This window comes from Coregonus clupeaformis, chromosome 35 (genome assembly GCF_020615455.1).
Source record: "Coregonus clupeaformis isolate EN_2021a chromosome 35, ASM2061545v1, whole genome shotgun sequence".
Classification (NCBI taxonomy): Eukaryota; Metazoa; Chordata; class Actinopteri; order Salmoniformes; family Salmonidae; genus Coregonus; species Coregonus clupeaformis.
The window spans coordinates 1,903,623-1,926,593 of NC_059226.1; the positions used below are offsets into that span (position 1 = coordinate 1,903,623).

A 22,971-nucleotide genomic window follows, 5' to 3' on the forward strand; every position below is an offset into this window, starting at 1 on the left:
GCCATCTTTTTTTAAATATTGTGAAAATATTGTGACCAACAGATGCTGTATTCCCAGTCATGAGAAATCCATAGATTAGGGCCTAATTTATTTATTTAAATTGACTGATTTTCTTATATGAACCGTAACTTAGTAAAATCTTTGAAATTGTTGCATGTTGCGTTTAGATTTTTGTTCAATATAATAACAGGGCCCAACTCAGATTCCATTTGGTGCCAAACTGTACTAAAAACGATTGGTTGTTTCAAAAACTGAATTATGGTAACCATCTGGTTGTTATCTTGAGAGGAGTAGAACGCAACTCGTCCCCCCCCCCAAAAAAAATACGAAATGGTAGCTAGAGCCTAAGTAGTCCAAAGATGCTGCTAGGGTCCACGTCGCTCAACACTACATTTCCAGACATGCATATCTGTAAATGGGAGTGGCCGACTTTGTTTATGCGCGGGCAGATTTTTAAAAAGAAAAATGGCGGATATGAATTCTGGAAAGCAATCGGAAAGGTTTGTATCTTTTTAGTTAATAACGTTACTGAAAGTTTTTCTGAAGTTCACTGCTTTGCTGTGAAGAATTGGGTGGAATTAACGTGCTATCTCAGTGGGTCATATTGAGTTTTCCATCAAAGGACTGGAGGAGCTTGCTAACGTTAACCTCCGTCACTGCCTGGCTAACGTTAGCTACTAACGTTAGCTAGCTAACACCGGCAATAATACGCCTATTTTAAAGTTGTCCTAGTGATATCCACGTTGATAGACAGCTAACTAGCCATTTGAACATAAACAATGCTCACGTGGTTGTGTTGATCTTTCTCTACCTCTTTTTCTATTGATGTCATCAGCAGCTGCGACAGCTCTGCTGAACACAAGAAGAAGGTAAGACACTCAACAGCTGATTGTGTTGTGGTCTAGGCGTTTTTGGTTGCACACAAGGGCCACTATAATATTCATAACCTTAATAAAATGGTAGCAAGCTGATGAAGTTAGCATACCACTGACGATAACATACGAATGATCTAAAAGCCCACTCTCATTTTGTCTGTTGATCAAGGTCCACCAAGAAGAAAACCCTCAGCAGGGACTCAAAAGACTTTGCCCTGGGAGTCCAAGCCCAGCAGCTCCTCACCCCAAATCTCCCCGCAGACACACTCCTGCCTCCACCACCACCAACACCCAGATGTCAGAAACAACAGAAGTACAGATGGAGCCAGCTCTGGAGCCGTGTTCTGGAGAAGAGGGGCAGGGAAGGGACCCAGAGGGGTGTGTTCTAACAGAGGGTCGGTCATTGAGCCCCAGCAGCACGCAAAGGAAATCCTGGAGGAGGTCAACCAGGGGCCGACGCTCTCTCCCTGCCCTCCCCAACACCTCCCAGAGTGAGACCCGAAACCCTTATTTTTCAATATATTAAACATTGGTTGTGGTGTCTGGGATGGGTGACACTCTAGCCAGAGCGTCCGGTCGGATAGAGAGTATTGTTTACTACGTCTTGAGCCGTTAAACATATACTCTTTCCGAGCTATGGCTAGAGTCAGCCACCTATCCCAGGTTGACCCTAAACAACAGTGAATGGCAGTAAGGGAAGGAGGCACAATTAAGGCTAAGTGATTTACAAAATGTTCTCTTGTAACCTGGAAACGCCAAGCTTCTGTCTAAATGCCTCTCATCCAGCTCTATGCAGGTCAATCAGCCAATCCCTACCAGAGGAGGAGAGGCTGGAGAAACTGATGGAGGCCTCTATGAGGGTACGTTTAAGTGATTAGAATTCACTAGGGTGTGTGTGTTTTGAAGGTCAGGTTAACTTCAACCTGTAGGTTATTTCAACATCTATGTGATCCTGGCTGACAATTTAGCTGACTTTCACTCCTCTTTGTCTCCAGCTGGCAGTCGAGAAGTTACAAGACTCACTGAGCACGACACCCAACGCCAGTTTAGAGTCACTTCAGACACAAGGTTGGTAGGATCCTTGTACGTCTATCAAATAAGTAGGGGTTTTGGATTGTAACATCCGGCAAAAAAACAACCAATGTTTACCTCTGCCCCCTACTGGTTCGGTGTTGTATTTTTTTAATGGAGCTCAAGCTGTGTGCAGTGCACTAGGCATAAGTGTTGTCTGATAGTGTTAACATAATTCGTTACTACCGTTCTCTTCCCTGTTTCAGTGGAGGCTGTACAGAAGGGGTGGTGTTGCCTTGCCAAAGACCTACGCAGTGAGCCTCCGTGTCAGCAACCTCCCACTAGCACAGCCAGGTAATGCTGTCTCTAGTCACAGCCCTCAACCTCATTTTGTTCACTGACTTAACACGCGTCCGTAAACCAACATACTTAGCTTTTTCCTGAACAGTCTATTTTGCCCTTTCTATTCCAGCACTGACTTTTTCCTCACCCTTTTAATATGGGACGATACCAGTATCGCGATACTCGTCAGTATCATGGCAAGGAAACAAAACCCGAAGCGGATTCAACTTCTTTAGGAAAACAACCCTAATGTTGGAAACAAGCAGCATCATGTTGTCATCCAGAGTTACATGTTTCCCCCAAGCTACAGCACATAATATTTCACATACAGCAGGTTTTTAAAGGACCAAAGAGTTTGGCATGATTCATGTTTTCATTTTTGCAATGGAAAAAATATTGCGATACTGGTATCGGCACAGCCCTAGAGAAAAAGGGCTGTCATTCTTCTGTATGGTCCTTTATTTCTAGTTCAGCCCTTTCTGTATTCATTCAGTCATCAGTTATGGCTTCCTTTTTGACTGTCTCTCTTTCTCGCTAGTGACACTGCAATGCAGAATACCATGGAGCAGACCAGGAAGGCTATACACAGGTAACTGACTTCCCCGTCAGTGTGTGTGTGTGTGTGTGCGTGCCTGCAATGAATAAAGATTTTATATTTTTATCCCGCCTGTGTGATTCAGGCTGCAGGCTGAGAGTGCATCATGGGAGTCCCTGTTAGACAAGCACCGGAGTAAAGCTGAAGAATTGGCCAGGTGAGCACATTCACACACATACAAATTACATGCACTCGCCCACTCTCGTTCCGCACTCGCCCGCTCTCGTTCCGCACTCGCCCTCTCTCGTTCCGCACTCGCCCATGCTCCAAGTTTCAGGTTGTCAATAAAGTGATTTTTCTTCTCATATGCCTGGTGCTCCAGTCCTATTTGGGCTTTAGCCAAGAACTGTGTTTGTTCATTGTACAGTATGGCATGGTAACGATACAAGAGTTGGCTACAGCCCATTTTAGGACCATGGTTTTTGCCTAGTGTAACTGTGTCAGTATATCTTCTCTTTCCCTTTACAGGCGAGTGGAGCAGGGCCAGGAGAAGGGGGTGACGTTAGACCCTAGCTGCCTGGCCCAGTCCTCACAGAGCCAGCTCATCCAGAACAAACCTGATTACCACAGCCTGCTCTGCAGACAGCAGCCCATACTGTCCACCATGGACATGGTGGTAAGACGGACAAACTAGTATTAAACTACTTGGGGACGGTTTCTTGGACACAGATTTGGCCTAGTCCTTGACTAAAAAGCAAGCTCAATGGAGAATCTCTGTTGAAATAATTTTTGCAGTCCAGGATTTGGCTTTATGTGTCCAGGAAAAAGCCCTGTGGTGTTTATGAAAATATTATATTGGGCATATCTTAACTTCCATTTAAGTCACATTTTCACTTAGTCAAACATTTATGTCCTACAAGTAATTGAACATTTGAAGATTCACCCCGTCAGTGTCATGTCCCATGCTCAGAAAGTAAAAGATGGTAGCTGCAGTGCAAGAAAAAATTGGACAGCTAATGTGTCTGTGAACAGTGTCCATACTTGCCTTTAGGGTAAAGCAATTCATTTATCACACCCTTTATGTATCTAACATAAAACGTCCATTAATAGCCCGAGCTAGGGCTGGTCGGTATACTGTATTTGTCTATATACTGGTATTTATGCACGGACTGGTTTGGGTCTTTAGCTTATATTTGTATAACAGTATTTAAATGTTGGGTTTGTTTAAAAGTTACTCTACTCCGGCGTGTTTAATGTCCGTTTTTATAGTTTACTCCGTTTTCTACTTGAGTCTTCTCTCTCCTTCCACACACACCCAGCCCATTGTCACTCAAGGATAGCAATTTTTGCTCTACCGCGTGTCACAAGTTCAAATACTAGCCGTTCACTCGCAGTGACAGTCTGCATGGTCAACACTGCAGGTGCAACAAGATGTTGGTGACAACGATGCTGCTTTCCATTTTGCTTCTTAATATAAATCAACAAGCGTTCTATAATTACACTATTAGTTGCTGTATCTTAGTGTCTGCAAACAGCTAGTTTGGCTTTTTTTAGCGAGTTGTGGCGAAAATAAATCGTGTTAGTCGCTGATGCTAATCAGCTGGCCAGCTAGCTAAACGTAGCTAGCTAATACAGCCTGATACCAGTGATGGTGTAGGCCTAGATCAACATGTTGTTTGTAGAACAGTATCTTCTAAATCAGAGAGGAATAGGCAACACATTAATATTTTAGCTACATCAAGTAAAAAAGCTAATTAGGGTCCACTGGGAAACACTGACAAACAAAGGTTTGATTGAACAGTATAAAACAATCAGAATGGAGAAAGCCCCATTAAAACACTTAGAATGTATGTGTTGCTAGAGTCATGCACTACTCATAAAGCATGTTTAGAAATTGTATTATTCAAAAACCTAAAATACAATAAAACAATTTAAAAATATTGTGTATGATATTTTGGCCATATCGCCCAGCCATAGCCCGAGCGTTTATTTGCCTCAACCACGAAGAGGCCCTGGCTGTTGTTGAAGATGGGCACATATCGAAGGCCGGCGTTTATTACTGTTCAAGTTGTGAAATGCTCACATCACCCTCTTAAAATGTGGTTTGCTAGCTCTACATGTAATTAAAAAATGGCTATGTTCCTCCATAGATGGACACCCAGTGTAAGATGGTCAGGGAGCTGTTGTCCATACAGGAACAGTCTCAGCTACTGGTGAAGGAGACAAGCAGGAGATTGGGTAAGGACATATCTTACTGGATGGATGGGTGTAGTGGTTCTCAGGGTCGTGTTCAGTAGGGCAGAACGTTTGCAACAGGAAATTAAAATCTGTTTAGATTTAGGTAGTACCTTCCCCTTTCATTCTGTTTCAAAGCGTTTTCTCCCTGCTGAACACTATTTTCTTATATTAAAGCCCCCATGCACTCTTTATTTTTATTTTTAAATCATCACTGTGAATTATTTAAATCCCAGAGCCCAGACTGGGCTGTTGAAATGCTCAATCTGATCGTGTGGGTGTAAGGAAGCAAATTTGAAGATATTTACATACACAGACCTGATAGGATGGTTTAAAGCCCACCCCCTTACCCAGATGAACAGTCATTGGTCTGTTATAAGCAGATCACCTTGTGAAGTCATGATGTGGGCCAAAAGTTCCATCCCACCTGAACGGGCTGAAATTCCTGGCTTTTCAAACAGCTCTTACAAGAAGGGTGTTATCATAATTTTAACTATTTCAGTGTTATTTTGACCTCAGTGGAAATATTTAAAAACAGGAAAATCATGTTAATTGTGTTTGAGTATATTATCTTTGTTGTGTTTTAAAGTGTATTTGGAAAGTATTCAGACCCACATTTTGTTACGTTAGTCTTATTCTAAAAAGTATATTTACGCACAATACCCCATAATGACAAAGCGAAAACAGGATTTTTGAAATTGTATTCAAATTGAAAAACAAATATCTGATTTACATTATTCAGACCCTTTGCTATGAGACTCGAAATTTAGCTCAGGTTCATCCTGTTTCCATTGATCATCCTTGATGTTTCTACAACTTGATTGGAGTCCACCTGTGCTAAATTCAATTGATTGGACATGATTTGGAAAGGCACACACCTGTCTATATAAAGGTCCCACAGTTGACAGTGCAGGTCAGAGCAAAAACTAAGCCATGAGATCGAAGGAATTGTCCGTAGAGCTCCGATACAGGATTGTGTCGAGGCACAGATCTGGGAAAGGGTACCAAAACCTTTCTGCAGTATTGAAGGTCCCCAAGAACACAGTGGCCTCCATCATTCTTAAATGGAAGAAGTTTGGAACCACCAAGACTCTTCCTAGAGCTGGCCGCCCAGGCAAACTGAGCAATCGGGGGAGAAGGGCCTTGTCAGGGAGGTGACCAAGAACCATATGGTCACTCTGACAGAGCTCCAGAGTTCCTCTGTGGAGATGGGAGAACCTTCCAGAAGGACAACCATCTCTGCAGCACCACCAATCAGGCCTTTATTGTAGTGGCCAGACGGAAAAGGCATATGACAGCCCGCTTTGAGTTTGCCAAAAGGCACCTAAAGACTCTTAGACCATGAGAAACAAGATTCTCTGGTCTGATGAAACCAAGATTGAACTCTTTGGCCTGAATGCCAAGCGTCACGTCTGGAGGAAACCTGGCACCATCCCTACGGTGAAGCGTGGTGGCAGCATCATGCTGTGGGGATGTTTTTCAGCGGCAGGGACTGGGAGACTAGTCAGGATCGAGGGAAACATGAACGAAGCAAAGTACAGAGAGATCCTTGATGAAAACCTGCTCCAGAGCACTCAGGACCTCAGACTGGGGCGAAGGTACACCTTCCAACAGGATAACGACCCTAAGCACATAGCCAAGACAACGCAGGAGTGGCTTCGGGACAAGTCTCTGAATGTCCTTGAGTGGCCCAGCCAGAGCCCGGACTTGAACCTGATCTAACATCTCTGGAGAGACCTGAAAATAGCTGTGCAGCGACGCTCCCCATCCAACCTGACAGAGCTTGAGAGGATCTGCAGAGAAGAATGGGAGAAACTCCCCTACTACATATGTGCCAAGTTTGTAGCGTCATACCCAAGAAGACTTGAGGCTGTAATCACTGCCAAACGTGCTTCAACAAAGTACTGAGTAAAGGGTCTGAATACTTATGTTAATGTCATTTCATTTCATTTTGTTTATTTTTATAAATGTGCAAAAATGTCTAAACCTGTTTTTGCTTTGTCATTATGGGGTATTGTGTAGATTGGTGAGGGGGGAAAAACAATTTAATCAATTTTAGAATAAGGCTGTAACATAACAATGTGGGTCTGCACTGTATTTGTTATGATCATGTATTAAGTGTCTACATCCTATGATATCTCCTCCCATCAGCGGCTGATGGGGGATTCCAGGATCTCCCCTCTGACCCGGTCAGGGATCTACTGGCAGGACCCCTATCCTCTGTATCAACCAACGCATCATCCACCGTATCATCCTAGTACCTCTTTCTTAGGGTTGTCACAATTCAGTGTCAGGATACTACCATACTTGATTTTTCATGGCAAAAAAGAAAAAACGAATCAGACTGAATTCTGGCTTTGTACAAGCAGGGCAAAGCACACATTTTAATAGCACAGATTGTATTGTTACCTTTGGTCTCGTCCAGGTTCGCTCAATGAATGACCAATAGGAGAAAGATCAGTCTGTTTTTTTCTTGGGTGTCTCCGGTATTGATGTCATGTCTTAACTCTGTATCCATGGCTCCCTGACTTAGCTGTTCTCTGTGGTGCCTTGTGTGGTTGTGTTTGTAAATAATAGTCTGGTATCTTCCTTCATGGGATAAATGTGGATTATTTCTGCCATAACTTTCTATCTATTCTAATTATATTCCACCACTATACTATGGGGTCCTCCCAAATGGCACCCTATTCCTTATATAGTGCACTACTTTTGACCAGAGTGCTATGGGCCCTGGTCAAAAATATGACTATATAGGTTATATTATATTATTATAGGGTGCCATTTGGGACGGAGGCCTCGCTCTCCCTACAGAATGTATGCTGTTGGCCACCAGAGGGCGATATCGCCCTTTACATTTCACGTCATTTAGCAGACACTCTTATCCAGAGTGACTTACAGTTAGTGAGTGCACACATTTTTTTATTATTTTTATTTTTCATACTGGCCCCCCGTGGGAATCAAACCCACAACCCTGGCGTTGCAAACACCATGCTCTACCAACTGAGCTACATCCCTGCCGGCCTTTCCCTCCCCTACCCTGGACGACGCTGGGCCAATTGTGCGCCGCCCCATGGGTCTCCCGGTCACGGCCGGCTACGACAGAGCCTGGATTCGAACCAGGATCTCTAGTGGCACAGCTAGCACTTTTATTTAAGTAGTTTATGAATATTCACCTACAGTAAAAGATGTAGAAAATATTCACCTGCAGTGGATGTCTTTTGGGGCTAATTTGTAAGATACCAGCTTTCCTTTCTTTTCCTGAACATTCTTGTCTGTTTTTCTTTTTTAAATGTTCTTCTGTATGATTTTTACATTATTATTATTATTATTATTATTATTATTATTAGCAGTAATTATCTGAATTTGTCTTGTCCTTTCTGACCATTGAATCAGTTGGTTTAAAACCTGGTCCAATCCTGTATTTGATTTTAACCCTTCATAAACAAAGAAATATGAACTGTTATTCCATCCCAACTCCTTTTGAAACATCTCTTGGTTTCAGTGTGTAACAAGGGGAAGAATTCTCTTTACACACAACTTGTTCGTTCTCACAACACACACCCTTGTATCATATGTATAATACTTTACTCCCTGTCCCTTTCTTATCCCCCAAACTTTTCTGTTTTGTCTAGAGATTCAATCCTCTTTTCTCTCCTCCAGCACTGCTATGTCTATTCCTCTGTCCATCAGCGAGGAAGCCCCTCCCCCACCTCATAGTGACTCCCTCCCTCTCCTCTCACAGGGTCACTGACGCAGAACGAAGGCCTGACATTATGCCAAGTGTTTCACAACCCCCCTTCTTCCGTTTTTCAATCTCATTCACTCTCACTATCACCTCTTAAGTCTTCTCTCACCATCTTTCATGCTATATGGTTGTGTCTTGCCTCTTCCTCTTACCGGGAGAAACATTAACAACTGAACCTGGCCCCGAAGTCGATGAGGAATGTTCCCTCAGAGATAAAAGTTTAACAGTAAATAGGGTTACACTTGCATGAACAGTGTGATGTCTGATTTCTAAGAAAAAATGTCAGATTTAAGAAACTGTAAAAGGAATCAGAAGGGCTCAAATTCTGACCACCAAATAAGAAATGGTGTCCTGCACCAATTGAGTCAAATCACCATGATATTTGATTTTATTTATTGCTGTTTTACAAACATGTATTTTCTGTGGGCTGTTCTTGCATGGTGGCGGGGGGTTGCATGGTGAGAATGAGAGAAAGGACAGGAGGAGTGGGAGAAAAGTGGGGTTGTGACCGTGAGCGCTGGGGAGTCACGGAGGGAGGGTGGTGGACAGCAAGAGATCGATTCTTATTTAGATGAAAATAAGGCTTGTGGGATGAGAAAGAGAGAGGGCATCTCCTGCTTACAAATTGAAAGAAGTCAAGTCACATATTCCGGCACTGAAGAAAGAAACACACATTCACAGAACAAACAGGCTATAAAGAGGAAAATACAGTAGTGAACTAGATACAAAATATGGATTAGCTCATTAGTTATTGATCATGTATAGTTTATTTTAGATTTGTTTACATCACTTGTTTACATTAGTCTTACAATATAGAGTTTGTAAATGGACCCCAAAAAATTATTGTGACTCATAAAAGGCCTGGGCCTACTTCTGATGCGTAAATGCCTGTCGTGCTGTAAAGATGATTCTCCCTGTTAGGCCAGATCTTTACCCCCTCTCCCTTCTCTAACTTCAGATTGATTAGGCATAGACTGCAGAAGAGGGATGTGCCGAGCGTCAGCATAATCCACGGGCAGTTTTGTACCATGCACTCCCCTTCGTGGCGTGCATACCCATCATTCCAGCACGGCAGCCAGCCTTCTCCATGTCTATTCAGTCTCCAATTCATCTAGCGGAGCTGCTCTCTCGTCTGAGTGATAAACGGCAGCAAAATCGTCCACGTTAGCAGAAAAAAAAATGAATCTGTGCTGTCCATATTCCTCACACTAAAAGACATAAGATAGAATGTTTCATTCATTTGATGTTTCTGAATACGTCCTTCTGTTTAATAGTGGGCTACTTGATGGTGTGATTTGTTCCAATTTGACAGAACTCATTTTTAGTAGACTAATTATAAGATGCTTCAATATTGGTCCCAGTTACTGTGTGAGTCAGGTCATTGATTTGGTCAATGGGTGGAGCGTGGTGGTAATTCAATTGATTGACAGTTCAGGGTTGAGGTGATCTTGACAGTAAAGGAAACGTACACTACTAATTACAATTGTGTCAGACTGACACTTAGCCAAGTCCAATGAGTACCCCCTTATTCAAACTCAACCCCTTGATCTGCCCCCTGCAAACTTTGTGTATCACCTGTGCCACAGGTCAAGACCTCTTGGCAGGATACTACTGTAGCAGAAGTGCTTATGTGAAGTCCTTTAGCATAAAAAGTAACCATGCCTATGACCTGAATGCCTAATTGCCAGCCTTAGCTCAGTGGACTAACACTGTTTAGGGTCATACAGATGACATGGGTCATCTGCATGTCAGGGAAGTGAGCACAACAGTGGTTCAAAACAAAAGTCTAAAATAGCTGACTGAAGTTTTTCATATGGCATTGGATTAGTTTATATGAAAATGTATGCACTCACTAACTAAGTCGTTCTGGATAAGAGCGTCTGCTAAATGACTAAAATGTAAATGAAACAGGAAAATATCTCAAAATAAAATGGAAAGTAAATATCTCATAAAATACAATCTGACAGCCTATGGGCGGTGACGTAGTAGCATCATGCATTGAATGCGCGAGATTGAATGGTCAAGAGTTTGTTGTGGCTTCATCAGCAGCAGGTAGAAAACAGTAAAGGGAAACAAAAATATCAGAGAAAACACACACGCCTCTACTGCAGCCAAGAGTGTAAGGGAATTCAACTTGCCGTGGCTGGCCGGTGGAAAAGAATTCCATTATAACTTTCAGCAAACATTTTTTTTCATCGAACGTGATTTTTATGTGGGAGGAGAGTGACTGTCCCAGCTGAGGAGCCGTAAAAATACACGGGGATCATCTTGTTAGCTAACTATTTAGCATGCCAGCGTCGTTGCCTTTTAAACTGGCATAGTCCACTTGCTACATTTTGTTTGGAATTTATCAATCTGTTGTGATTCTGATGGTGTGAATATATTTTATCACATCAATCTAGCTAGCTATGTTTTGAGCTTTAGCATTGTGGTCCTCGCTAACATCGTTAGCCACTTTTAATTAACTTAGCTAGCTACCGTTAGTTACTTGCGCTAGTATTGTTACACATTCACACATATTTTGCCTGTTATTTGCATAGCTAGTGTTATTGCGTTCAAATTATAGTATTTTAGCTGTTTTCTTTACGAGTTTGTTTTCTGCACTTGAAGTACCAAGCTAACTGGCTACTTAGCTAGCTAATTTGGTAATTAGCCACACCAGCTAGCGCGAGCTAGTGTTCTGTGAACGATGCACACTGGTCCTCGCGCAGCTTTTTCCAGTCTGGGAAAATAATGCTCTGTTTTGATAAGCCCCTTTGAACCACTGCAAGTGTGATTCTTGATGTATGCATCTAGCTAGCAAGGTGTTTGCACATTTTGTTTTGTCTTTATTTTTGCATTATTTTGAATGCATATTTTATTCGCCGGACAGAACGCTTTTCTTCTTGTTTTAGCGTGAGGCGCTGTCTGCCAGCTCCCTAGTTAGTGCATGTGTCCGTTGCTTTTTTTCCCTGTATGTTTCTTAGGGCTACACAGCTAGCTTGCCAGTTGCTTAGCTAGTAGCATTTATTCGCTAGCTTACCGTGGTTATTGACATCGGCGAGCAGCACAAATCGTTTATGAATGTGGAACTGCTTTGGAATTTTAATTTTTAGGTTAAGTAGCTGGCTGTAATTAATTACTATCAGCCAGTGGCGTATGATTTGCGCTGGGGGTTTCATTGTTAGCTAGCTATCTGGCTAATTGTGTGTATTCGATTGTGAGAAAAGAAGCGAGGTTTCTTTGAAAGTAGCTATGGATGATCAGACGCGAATGCTGGCGGGTCTCGCCGGACTCGGCGGGTTATCGCAAGGCGACGTTGGCGACTCGGTTAGGAAACAGCTCGGTCAACCGCAACAAGACATTGGGGATATTCTACAACAGATCATGGCCATCACAGACGAAAGCCTGGACGAGGCGCAGGCCAGGTAAGAAACGTGCTGCGAGGGAAATATGGAGCGAAGATGAGACAAGATGTTTTTGTTCATGCTGTCTTCTTGTGTTCTACATTTACATTTTAGTTATTTAGCAGACGCTCTTATCCAGAGCGACTTACAGTTAGTGAGTGCATACTTTTTTTGCATACTGTCGCTTGTTCGTTGCCTCGTACAGTACAATTATGGATATGTTTGATGTGATGCACGCTGCTTTATTCAGTCACTTGTGGTTTGTCAACAACATAGGATTCTATTATCTGACTAATAATTTAATGGTGGGCTACACGAATGAAATAAACAGGCTTCTGACACATACACACATAATATTGCTGTATGCTATAGCCTAGCACACAGAATATTGCTGTATGCTATAGCCTAGCCCAGGGGCCGGATCGTTGTTATTTGTGTAAAATCAGTTATTTTTGTGTGGGGGGAAAACTAAGTCAAAATACTTTAAAATGACTAAAACCAAATCGAAACTAGAAATGATAAAATACCTACATTCATAGTTTCCTGATTGTGTCCAGCTCGCTAAAAAAATCACAAAAATGAAAGCTAAACAGTCAGGTAGTATCAAATTCCTAAAACGATGGATAGAGGGCAAATTTTGAAGGCAAGGAAATACAACACATTTTCAGTGCAGCTCTTCAGACCTTGTTGAAGACCGAAATGCGGCCCCTGGGAAAAATGAGTTTGACACCCCTGGCTTTGCCCATTCATAGACTCTAACCACCTTTAACGCCTAGTGACAATAGTATCTTCTGTGAGTTGCGTTAAGAGCCCCGCCGCTTACGCTAAACGTTAACATGCATCGCTTGTGGTACAGTTTTGGAAACATAAGCAACGTATCTTTCATATCAGCGATAAATAATTTCAACAACAAAAAGGTTGAATTACTACACCCCTTTTTTATAGGGCTTTAGGGTTCACACGTGGCCATATTTCCATGTTAAAATGCTTGTTTTCACGGAAAACAGACGGAAGACATTCGACTACCAGTGCTAATTGGCTATCAGCGTCTCCCGAACACCTGTGTGTAAACGGAAGACTGACGCCACACAAACGTTATCACTGAAAAATACTGTCGGCTGCAACTGTTAAAACCGGTTAAAGCAGTGTACAGTAAGTGTATATTTTGCATTTGTGAAATTATTTTGATGGATTATTAAAGTATTTTACAGCTCAAGATTAGATGATCTCTCATTGCGTTGTGGTTGTCACACATAGTGGCATCTGTGCCTGATTTCATGTTTTGACGTACCATTATATGCAAATAGCCCATCAGATTAGTTCCTAGGTTGTTGGAAAGCCAGGGCAAACAATGTTACCCGGATTATGTAAAATGTAACATTCAGATCTATGATACCTAGTCGGTTCAGCTCGATCTCTTGAAGAGTGGACACAACTACATGAAACCTGAAGTTTTCCCCAACGTGTTAAGTTTTTAAACAAGTTTTTGTCTGTCATCAAATGCTCATGCCATACGACACTACTGCATGGAATATAAATACATTTGTAGTATACACTTGTAAAAACATATTTCAACTTGTTTAAATACTAACACTTTGCAGCAGAGTTCATCTCGGCACATTGTACTGTCTACTATTACTAAACCTACCTCCAAGTGATGATAGTGTGGGGCAGACCACCATCTTTTTCATACAAAGTGGATGAACGTTATGCAATGTCACTGTTTTCCTCTTTCAATTACATTTAGTGTTAATTTAGTGAAAATAATTATGTCTACGTCACTGTGAACACATGCAAGCTCAATCAAACCATTTGGTCCCACCGCAGGCCTGCCAAATTGTGAGCCCCGCTAGATAAATGACATGTTAGTGCTATCTGAGATCCCATAACCCTTACCTAACCTTAACTCTTACCTAACCTTAACTCTTATGTTACCATATTCCCTATATAGTGCACTACTTTTGACGTAGTGCACTATATATATATATATATATAAATAAGGAATAGGGTGCCAGTTTGGACGCATGTAAATACACTACATTATCATTAGCATAGATAATCAGGCTGCCTTTAATTGAGCCGTCGCTGTCGGTGATGAGCTTTTGAAATTCAAATGGTCGTTAGTTAAAATGTTGGAAGGACTTCACTTGTGTGGGCTTGTAAAAATGATTCGCATCGCCATATCTGATATTTCCATAACCATGTTGATGTGTCATATAACAGCATGGTGTAGGTATAGGACATGTTAATCAGTCACTTGTGTTTTGACAGAGCAATCATTAAAATTGTAGGTCTCTCACTTCACTTGTTAATGTATGCGTAATATATCTGTTTGCATATCTTGACTCTTGGTGTGTGTGTGTGTGTGCATGACAATAAGCAAATTACCCATATTCATGTGGCTCCGAGGCGTTGTAGGTCCACTGAAGTCGGGGGAAGGAGCATCAGAATTGTGAACAAAAGACGCGGCTGTCCCAATGCAAGACTGTGGCCAGTGTGTGTGATGTGTCATTAGCTAGTGATTTTCCACCGCACATTTGACCACCTGGTTCTCTTAATTAATTCACTCCCTCCCTTCCTGGTGGTGTGCATCCTTTTCATTTTGCACGGGGTGCAATCAATTCTCCTATAATGTGTACGGGAGTGCAGCTGTCCAAAAATCTAGTTTCTATTAATGAGATTTGTGTGGGGGGGGATGCTGGACGCTACAAGCGCTGCTTATGATGACTCTGAACTCAAGGATATTGCCTTTACTGTTAAGGATATAACTTTGAAGACATAATTAACTAACTGGAATACGTGTTCAATAAATAAATTAGGCCCAAAATAATGTTTGTGTGTTTACTATGTTGAAGACTTCTTTCTCTCAATGTCTATGGTGCTGTGCATGATGTGGTTGTGTGTGTGTTTTTAGATGGCTGTTGTGCTATAGATTTATACTCAGTGTCTGGGCGATGTTCAAAGTTGAGCAGTTCATTCTTTTTTTTATGACTTGCCAAGCATTTTTCGGAGCATGAATAGGCCAATCCACATCAGGGCATCTCTGATACTAATAATAGAGTTACACCACCATTACTCTGACTATGCATTCAAACATAAAGCCCACTTTTTGTAACAATTAAACATAGGCAACATTTTTCTGAGAAGGGATTCAATGAGTCTGGGAAGAAGGCACTTAATGTTTGCCGTAGGCTAGACCGAGCATGCGTCTCTGGCACTTCTAAAGAAGTTCTACTACACCACCACTCCTACTCCTTAGTACATCCTGTTGTTTACATGTGTTCGGCCTTCTCATCGGAGGATGGAGTTGGAAACTCTTAGGCAGCAGTTAAGGCCTATTATTATGTGTAGGGTGGTCACGATACCAGTATCGCGAAACTACGATACCAGATTTTCCTTGGCAAAAAGGAAAACACAAAGCAGACTGAACTCTTTGGTCCTTTTTAAAAGATCTACTGCTTGTAAAATATTTTGTCTGCTTCATTGCATTTTACATTCTAGTCATTTAGCAGACGCTCTTATCCAGAGCGACTTAGTTAGTGAGTGCATACATTTTCATGTTTTGTTTCCTTGCAATGATACCTCTGAGTATCGCGTCAACCCTAATTAGGTGTATATGCAGATCTGAAGACCTGTGATTGATGCTCTCGATCAGTGAAATTATCCACTAGTAGTTTCTCTCAGCAGATTTAGGCTAGATTGATAGATTTTTATTTAAAAGTTTAACAAAATACATATACACACAGTATACATTTGAAAACTTGCCACGGATGACACAGTCAATTACTTATTTCCATACAGCAGCAGGGTGGAGAAAGAGTCAATGGATGGTTGATTTTCGACTTGGATATGATATAGCCCATCATGGATTAGCCCTAGTCCATGATTTAGATGGTCTGATAAAGGCCTAATTAATTCTATGATTTACATTTTAGCCTTTGATTTTGGACTAAATGCTCTCCTATCACTCGAAACGAGAGGGCCAAATGAGGTGACTGCCACTTTGGTTTGGCATATTTCTACATACACAGACACACGCCATCAAATGTAGCCTGCCTAGGCCATGCATGTCACCTGTGGGGCCCCTTGCATAGATACCCTTATACGGACCTGGAGGGGGGGTGGCAGGAAAGGACAGATGAGATGGAGGGACAACACAGTGCCCTGCTAGTGCACTACGTACAGGTCTAACCTAGTGTGGTAGGATGGCTAATGTTTTACTATTTGGGTGGCAGCGGAGATAACAGATGAGGAGACAGCGACGACAACAGCAACAACAGTGCCCTACTAGTGCGCTACCACTCTACCTGTCCTGCCCGCCCCTCACCCTCTCCCCCTGTTACCCCATGTCCAGATGCTGGCCAGAGGAGTCGCCGGCGCACTGGGGTGGATCAGATGACCCCGCAGAGGGAGGGGGAGCTGGGGGGGGCACGGCAGGGGGTGGCCTGCCGCTCAACTTCCAGCACAGGTCAGTAGTGTACAGGTCTACAGGACCCACAGGACCGACCGCATGCCCCATGTGAGCACGAGCACCACACCTCCCCCTGCTCCTGCTCATACCCCCCTGACCCCCCACCTCCCTCCATGGCCCCTCTCCCACTCAAATCCAGCAGTGATTTAAAAAAAATTGGGGTTTACCTGAACAGCTCTCTTGCAAAATAACATTTTAGCTCAGTGAGACAAACCTGTGGAAATAAAGGTTAAATAAAACATGTAATTAAGACTGACACACAGGTGGACACAATTATGCACTCACTCGAACGAGTAATGTAACGAACGATCCCCTCGTTATCGGCAGACATATCAATTACACTTCTTGTCAGCATATAAATACTCACGCATTTCCCAAATTATATAGCCTACGACATGGACACAACTGGAGTTGAGGTTAGGTGTTATTCATCTGTTGTATCATGGTTGTTTCATTCTCTCTCTGATGCCTGTGTCAGGAATGTTTCAAAACAGCTGATCAGTTGAACACCTTTTTACCTTTGTCAACCTCCCCTTTCTGGGTAGTATTACTTTTACCTGTATTATTTTGTCAATTTTTTGTTATCCATCAAATTCATGAATGTACGTTTTAGCTGTAGTGTATTTCAGCACATTATCTCCCAATGGATTTCATATTTTCTGAACACACCTAAGTTTGAAAATGAAATGTTTTGTGGTTTATAAATAGGCGTAGATGCAAAGAATTGCATAAAGGTTTCCTTCAGTTGAGGACCACAGCTCTAGGGACTCTGGAAGGGCTCAATATTAAGCTCTTTACTGAAGCTGCACAGATCAGAGCAATGAGGGATATGTGAGTCATGTTTGTGTGTGTGTGTGTGGTGTCTCAGGGGTTTTCAAACTTCAATGTCAACGCCCCCATTATGAGCCCCTGGGCAAGGACCCCTTACTAAAAATGTATTTTCACGAGCCGCCATTTAAGTTCCTGAGAGTCGCATGCAGCTCGTGAGCTTTCCAATGACTCTTATCCAGAGCGACTTACAGTTAGTGAGTGCATACATTTTCATACTGACGGGCACTGATTACCAGTGGTAATCCTGCTATTTTACACATTTTGCCATGAGGTTTAGAGAATTTTGCAGTTTTAAAGCAAATTTCCTGCTATGCTACACATTCTGCCATGGCTTATGCCGTGTTCATATGCTATCAGAGCAGTTTTGGATCCGTAACTACGTTTTAGTTGGGGGCCTGCCGCCGGAAATATTAATAATAATTTGGTTGGGGGTGACCCCTGGAGGTCGGGGCCCCAGGGCTGCCGTTAGTAATAAGGCCTTGACTACCACTGGTGTACAGCTAGTACTAAGCAGTGATGAAGCCTGGCCCATTAGTTTTTTACATAATTTTTTATTATAATTGAGAGTTTATAATATAAATAAAAGTTGAGTGGGTGTTCAGCAGAGTATGCTTTCCCCCAAAATTGCTGTGAGTGTACGAACGTAACATGTCTTGGGAGGGAACTTTATTACAGTGCTATGGGGGACCAAGATGTGAAACTGTGAGTGTATCCTAGACCTATATCTGTCATTCATTCATATCAGAGCTTGTAACCCAGATGTAAAAATCTAGCCATTGTGGTATAATTTCTTTGTTTTAATTCCTGTGATGATACAACAATTGTCTTGAGCCAGTACTACGTTCTCCTTTATTTATATTGGCTTTTATATTTATTGATATTATATTTTTTCTACTAATACAGAACCTTGCGCTACTAGATCAATGCTGGATGGACGAACCTCATCGAATCAAATCTAGTTCGCTTTGCTATGGAGCAGCACATGCTATGAAATAACTAGAATATATGCCTGCTTGTCCTAATCTTATCTCCAACTCACTCTCTCCTTTCTCGCCGGCAGGAAACATGCCCTGAACTGTCACAGAATGAAGCCCGCCCTCTTCAGCGTTCTGTGTGAGATCAAAGAGAAGACAGGTGAGTCTCCACCTCTCTTTTTGTTCTCAGCTCTCATCCCAGTCTGTATGAATCCCAGTAAGCTACCTTTTTACTGAAGTGTGCACTCAATAGGATTTTTTTTAGAACGCAAACCCACATTTCTGTGAAAACAGACAATACAATTGTATCTTAACTAACTCCTCCCCACACATTTCAAAGCATTGGATTGGTGTAAGCCTGAGCTGGAGAGTTTCCACTGTATCTCTTATACCAGTCCTTTCCTTTTAAATCCATGAAGGGAAGTGTACAAGTGCACAACCTGAACAAGAGCACTCATTCACTGGGTCCTATGGGCCCTGGTCAAAAGAAGTGCACTATATAGGGAAGAGGGTGCCATTTGGGATACAGGCCAGTACTCTGCACCAGTATGTTCAGGTTGTTTCAGACATATAGTCCTTATGGGTGCCTCTATTGGTTCGTTAATGGCTCCACTGGCACCTGGTTTATTACCTATTGACACCTTAGATAACACTATTGACTGGGTATTGATCTCATTGGTTGATTTGGTAGCTGAGGTTCGAAAGGAAAGTAGGTGGTTGTTTTTGTTACGCTGAGCTGACCTTAAACTGCTGGAAGCGATCGAGCTAGTATTATCAATTTGGACTACACTTTCCGTGTCTGTGAGCAATTTCAGTGGTTTAAAGCGCAGGGAAAGGATCTGCAAATGTACTATAGATATATACAGTGGGGAGAACAAGTATTTGATACACTGCCGATTTTGCAGGTTACTACTTACAAAGCATGTAGAGGTCTGTAATTTTTATCATAGGTACACTTCAACTGTGAGAGACGGAATCTACAACTAAAATCCAGAAAATCACATTCTATGATTTTTAAGTAATTAATTTGCATTTTATTGCATGACATAAGTATTTGATACATCAGAAAAGCAGAACTTAATATTTGGTACAGAAACCTTTGTTTGCAATTACAGAGATCATACGTTTCCTGTAGGTCTTGACCAGGTTTGCACACACTGCAGCAGGGATTTTGGCCCACTCCTCCATACAGACCTTCAGGTTTCGGGGCTGTCGCTGGGCAATACGGACTTTCAGCTCCCTCCAAAGATTTTCTATTGGGTTCAGGTCTGGAGACTGGCTAGGCCACTCCAGGACCTTACATTTACATTTTAGTCATTTAGCAGACGCTCTTATCCAGAGCGACTTACAGTTAGTGAATACATTTTTTTTTTTTTATACTGGCCCCCCGTGGGAAACGAACCCACAACCCTGGCGTTGCAAACGCCATGCTCTATCAACTGAGCTACATCCCTGCCGGCCATTCCCTCCCCTACCGCTGGGTAGGTATGCGCCGCCCATGAGTCTCCCGGTCGCGGCCGGCTGCGACAGAGCCTGGATTCGAACCAGGATCTCTAGTGGCACAGTTAGCACTGCGATGCAGTGCCTTAGACCACTGCGCCACTCAGGAGTGCACCACACCTTGAGATGCTTCTTACGGAGCCACTCCTTAGTTGCCCTGGCTGTGTGTTTCGGGTCGTTGTCATGCTGGAAGACCCAGCCACGACCCATCTTCAATGCTCTTACTGAGGGAAGGAGGTTGTTGGCATCCCCAAAGAATGATGTTTCCACCTCCATGCTTCACGGTTGGGATGGTGTTCTTGGGGTTGTACTCATCCTTCTTCTTCCTCCAAACACGGCGAGTGGAGTTCGGACCAAAAAGCTCTATTTTTGTCTCATCAGACCACATGACCTTCTCCCATTCCTCCTCTGGATCATCCAGATGGTTATTGGCAAACTTCAGACGGGCCTGGACATGCGCTGGCTTGAGCAGGGGGACCTTGCGTGCACTGCAGGATTTTAATCCATGACGGCGTAGTGTCTTACTAATGGTTTTCTTTGAGACTGTGGTCCCAGCTCTCTTCAGGTCATTGACCAGGTCCTGCCGTGTAGTTCTGGGCTGATCCCTCACCTTTCTCATGATCATTGATGCCCCACGAGGTGAGATCTTGCATGGAGCCCCAGACCGAGGGTGATTGACCGTCATCTTGAACTTCTTCCATTTTCTAATAATTGCGCCAACAGTTGTTGCCTTCTCACCAAGCTGCTTGCCTATTGTCCTGTAGCCCATCCCAGCCTTGTGCAGGTCTACAATTTTATCCCTGATGTCCTTACACAGCTCTCTGGTCTTGGCCATTGTGGAGAGGTTGAAGTCTGTTTGATTGAGTGTGTGGACAGAATGCCGCAGCCCGTCTGGTGTTCAACCTTCCCAAGTTCTCTCACGTCACCCCCCTCCTCCGCACACTCCACTGGCTTCCAGTTGAAGCTCGCATCCGTTACAAGACCATGGTGCTTGCCTATGGAGCAGTGAGGGGAACGGCACCTCTGTACCTTCGGGCTCTGATCAGTCCCTACACCCAAACGAGAGCATTGCGTTCATCCACCTCTGGCCTGCTGGCTCCCCTTCCTCTGCGGAAGCATAGTTCCCGCTCAGCCCAGTCAAAACTGTTCGCTGCTCTGGCACCCCAATGGTGGAACAAGCTCCCTCACGACGCCAGGACAGCGGAGTCACTCACCACCTTCCGGAGACATTTGAAACCCCACCTCTTTAAGGAACACCTGGGATAGGATAAAGTAATCCTTCTACCCCCCCCCCCAAAAAAAATTTGTAAAGTGGTTATCCCACTGGCTATAGGGTGAATGCACCAATTTGTGAGTCGCTCTGGATAAGAGCGTCTGCTAAATGACTAAAATGTAAATGTAATGTAAATGACAGGTGTCTTTTATACAGGTAACGAGTTCAAACAGGTGCAGTTAATACAGGTAATGAGTGGAGAACAGAAGGGCTTCTTCAAGAAAAACTAACAGGTCTGTGAGAGCCGGAATTCTTACTGGTTGGTAGGTGATCAAAAATTCATGTCATGCAATAAAATGCAAATGAATTACTTAAAAATCATACAATGTGATTTTCTGGATTTTTGTTTTAGATTCCGTCTCTCACAGTTGAAGTGTACCTATGATAAAAATTAGACCTCTACATGCTTTGTAAGTAGGAAAACCTGCAAAATCGGCAGTGTATCAAATACTTGTTCTCCCCACTGTGTGTGTGTATATGTATGTATATATACACACACACACACACACACACACAGTGGGGGGAAAATGTATTTAGTCAGCCACCAATTGTGCAAGTTCTCCCACTTAAAAAGATGAGAGAGGCTTGTAATTTTCATCATAGGGACACGTCAACTATGACAAACAAATTGAGGGGGAAAAATCCAGAAAATCACATTGTAGGATTTTTAATGAATTTATTTGCAAATTATGGTGGAAAAATAAGTATTTGGTCACCTACAAACAAGCAAGATTTCTGGCTCTCACAGACCTGTAACTTCTTCTTTAAGAGGCTCCTCTGTCCTCCACTCGTTACCTGTATTAATGGCACCTGTTTGAACTTGTTATCAGTATAAAAGACACCTGTCCACAACCTCAAACAGTCACACTCCAAACTCCACTATGGCCAAGACCAAAGAGCTGTCAAAGGACACCAGAAACAAAATTGTAGACCTGCACCAGGCTGGGAAGACTGAATCTGCAATAGGTAAGCAGCTTGGTTTGAAGAAATCAACTGTGGGAGCAATTATTAGGAAATGGAAGACCACTGATAATCTCCCTCGATCTGGGGCTCCATGCAAGATCTCACCCTGTGGGGTCAAAATGATCACAAGAACGGTGAGCAAAAATCCCAGAACCACACGGGGGGACCTAGTGAATGACCTGCAGAGAGCTGGGACCAAAGTAACACTACGCCGCCAGGGACTCAAATCCTGCAGTGCCAGACGTGTCCCCCTGCTTAAGCCAGAACATGTTCAGGCCCGTCTGAAGTTTGCTAGAGTGCATTTGGATGATCCAGAAGAGGATTGGGAGAAAGTCATATGGTCAGATGAAACCAAAATATAACTTTTTGGTAAAAACTCAACTTGTCGTGTTTGGAGGACAAAGAATGCTGAGTTGCATCCAAAGAACACTATACCTACTGTGAAGCATGGGGGTGGAAACATCATGCTTTGGGGCTGTTTTTCTGCAAAGGGACCAGGACGACTGATCCGTGTAAAGGAAATAATGAATGGGGCCATGTATCGTGAGATTTTGAGTGAAAACCTCCTTCCATCAGCAAGGGCATTGAAGATGAAACGTGGCTGGGTCTTTCAGCATGACAATGATCCCAAACACACCGCCCAGGCAACGAAGGAGTGGCTTCGTAAGAAGCATTTCAAGGTCCTGGAGTGGCCTAGCCAGTCTCCAGATCTCAACCCCATAGAAAATCTTTGGAGGGAGTTGAAAGTCCGTGTTGCCCAGCGACAGCCCCAAAACATCACTGCTCTAGAGGAGATCTGCATGGAGGAATGGGCCAAAATACCAGCAACA

At 43.0% G+C, this 22,971-nt stretch overlaps 2 protein-coding genes across 7 annotated transcripts in view; both read left to right on the forward strand.

The window, feature by feature from the left end:
• The first annotated feature begins 430 nt into the window (after nucleotides 1–430).
• On the forward strand, nucleotides 431–7,622 carry LOC121550405 (kinetochore-associated protein DSN1 homolog). 2 transcript variants are annotated; one of them, XM_041862653.2, is made up of 11 exons: nucleotides 431–500; nucleotides 836–869; nucleotides 1,045–1,366; nucleotides 1,662–1,735; nucleotides 1,871–1,943; nucleotides 2,153–2,240; nucleotides 2,767–2,817; nucleotides 2,909–2,980; nucleotides 3,292–3,439; nucleotides 4,914–5,001; nucleotides 7,150–7,622. In XM_041862653.2, the coding sequence occupies exons 1-11, from the start codon at nucleotides 466–468 to the stop codon at nucleotides 7,254–7,256; spliced, it is 1,092 nt and encodes a 363-aa protein (XP_041718587.2). In that variant the 5' UTR covers nucleotides 431–465; the 3' UTR covers nucleotides 7,257–7,622. The 2 variants fall into 2 exon arrangements, with proteins under 2 accessions (XP_041718587.2, XP_041718588.2); XM_041862654.2 differs by having other exon boundaries at nucleotides 453–500; nucleotides 839–869.
• A 3,098-nt stretch (nucleotides 7,623–10,720) lies between these two features.
• Nucleotides 10,721–22,971, forward strand: part of LOC121550910 (pre-B-cell leukemia transcription factor 1-like) — a 46,282-nt gene continuing 34,031 nt past the window's right edge. Inside the window, exons 1-3 of one of the 5 annotated variants that reach the window (XM_045210738.1) lie at nucleotides 10,722–12,150; nucleotides 16,484–16,597; nucleotides 18,492–18,565. In XM_045210738.1, coding sequence (XP_045066673.1) covers nucleotides 11,978–12,150; nucleotides 16,484–16,597; nucleotides 18,492–18,565 — 361 coding nt within the window. In that variant the 5' untranslated portion in view covers nucleotides 10,722–11,977. Of the gene's footprint in view, nucleotides 12,151–16,483; nucleotides 16,598–18,491; nucleotides 18,566–22,971 lie in introns of all 5 variants that reach the window. The other 4 variants (XM_045210740.1, XM_045210739.1, XM_041863355.2 and 1 more) reach the window with 4 other exon arrangements.

Coding starts and splice junctions, on each gene's coding strand:
- LOC121550405 (XM_041862653.2), top strand. CDS start 466: ATGGCGGATATGAATTCTGGAAAGCAATCGGAAAG. Junction 870..1,044: donor CTGCTGAACACAAGAAGAAG/GTAAGACACTCA, acceptor CTGTTGATCAAG/GTCCACCAAGAAGAAAACCC. Junction 1,736..1,870: donor TGATGGAGGCCTCTATGAGG/GTACGTTTAAGT, acceptor CTTTGTCTCCAG/CTGGCAGTCGAGAAGTTACA.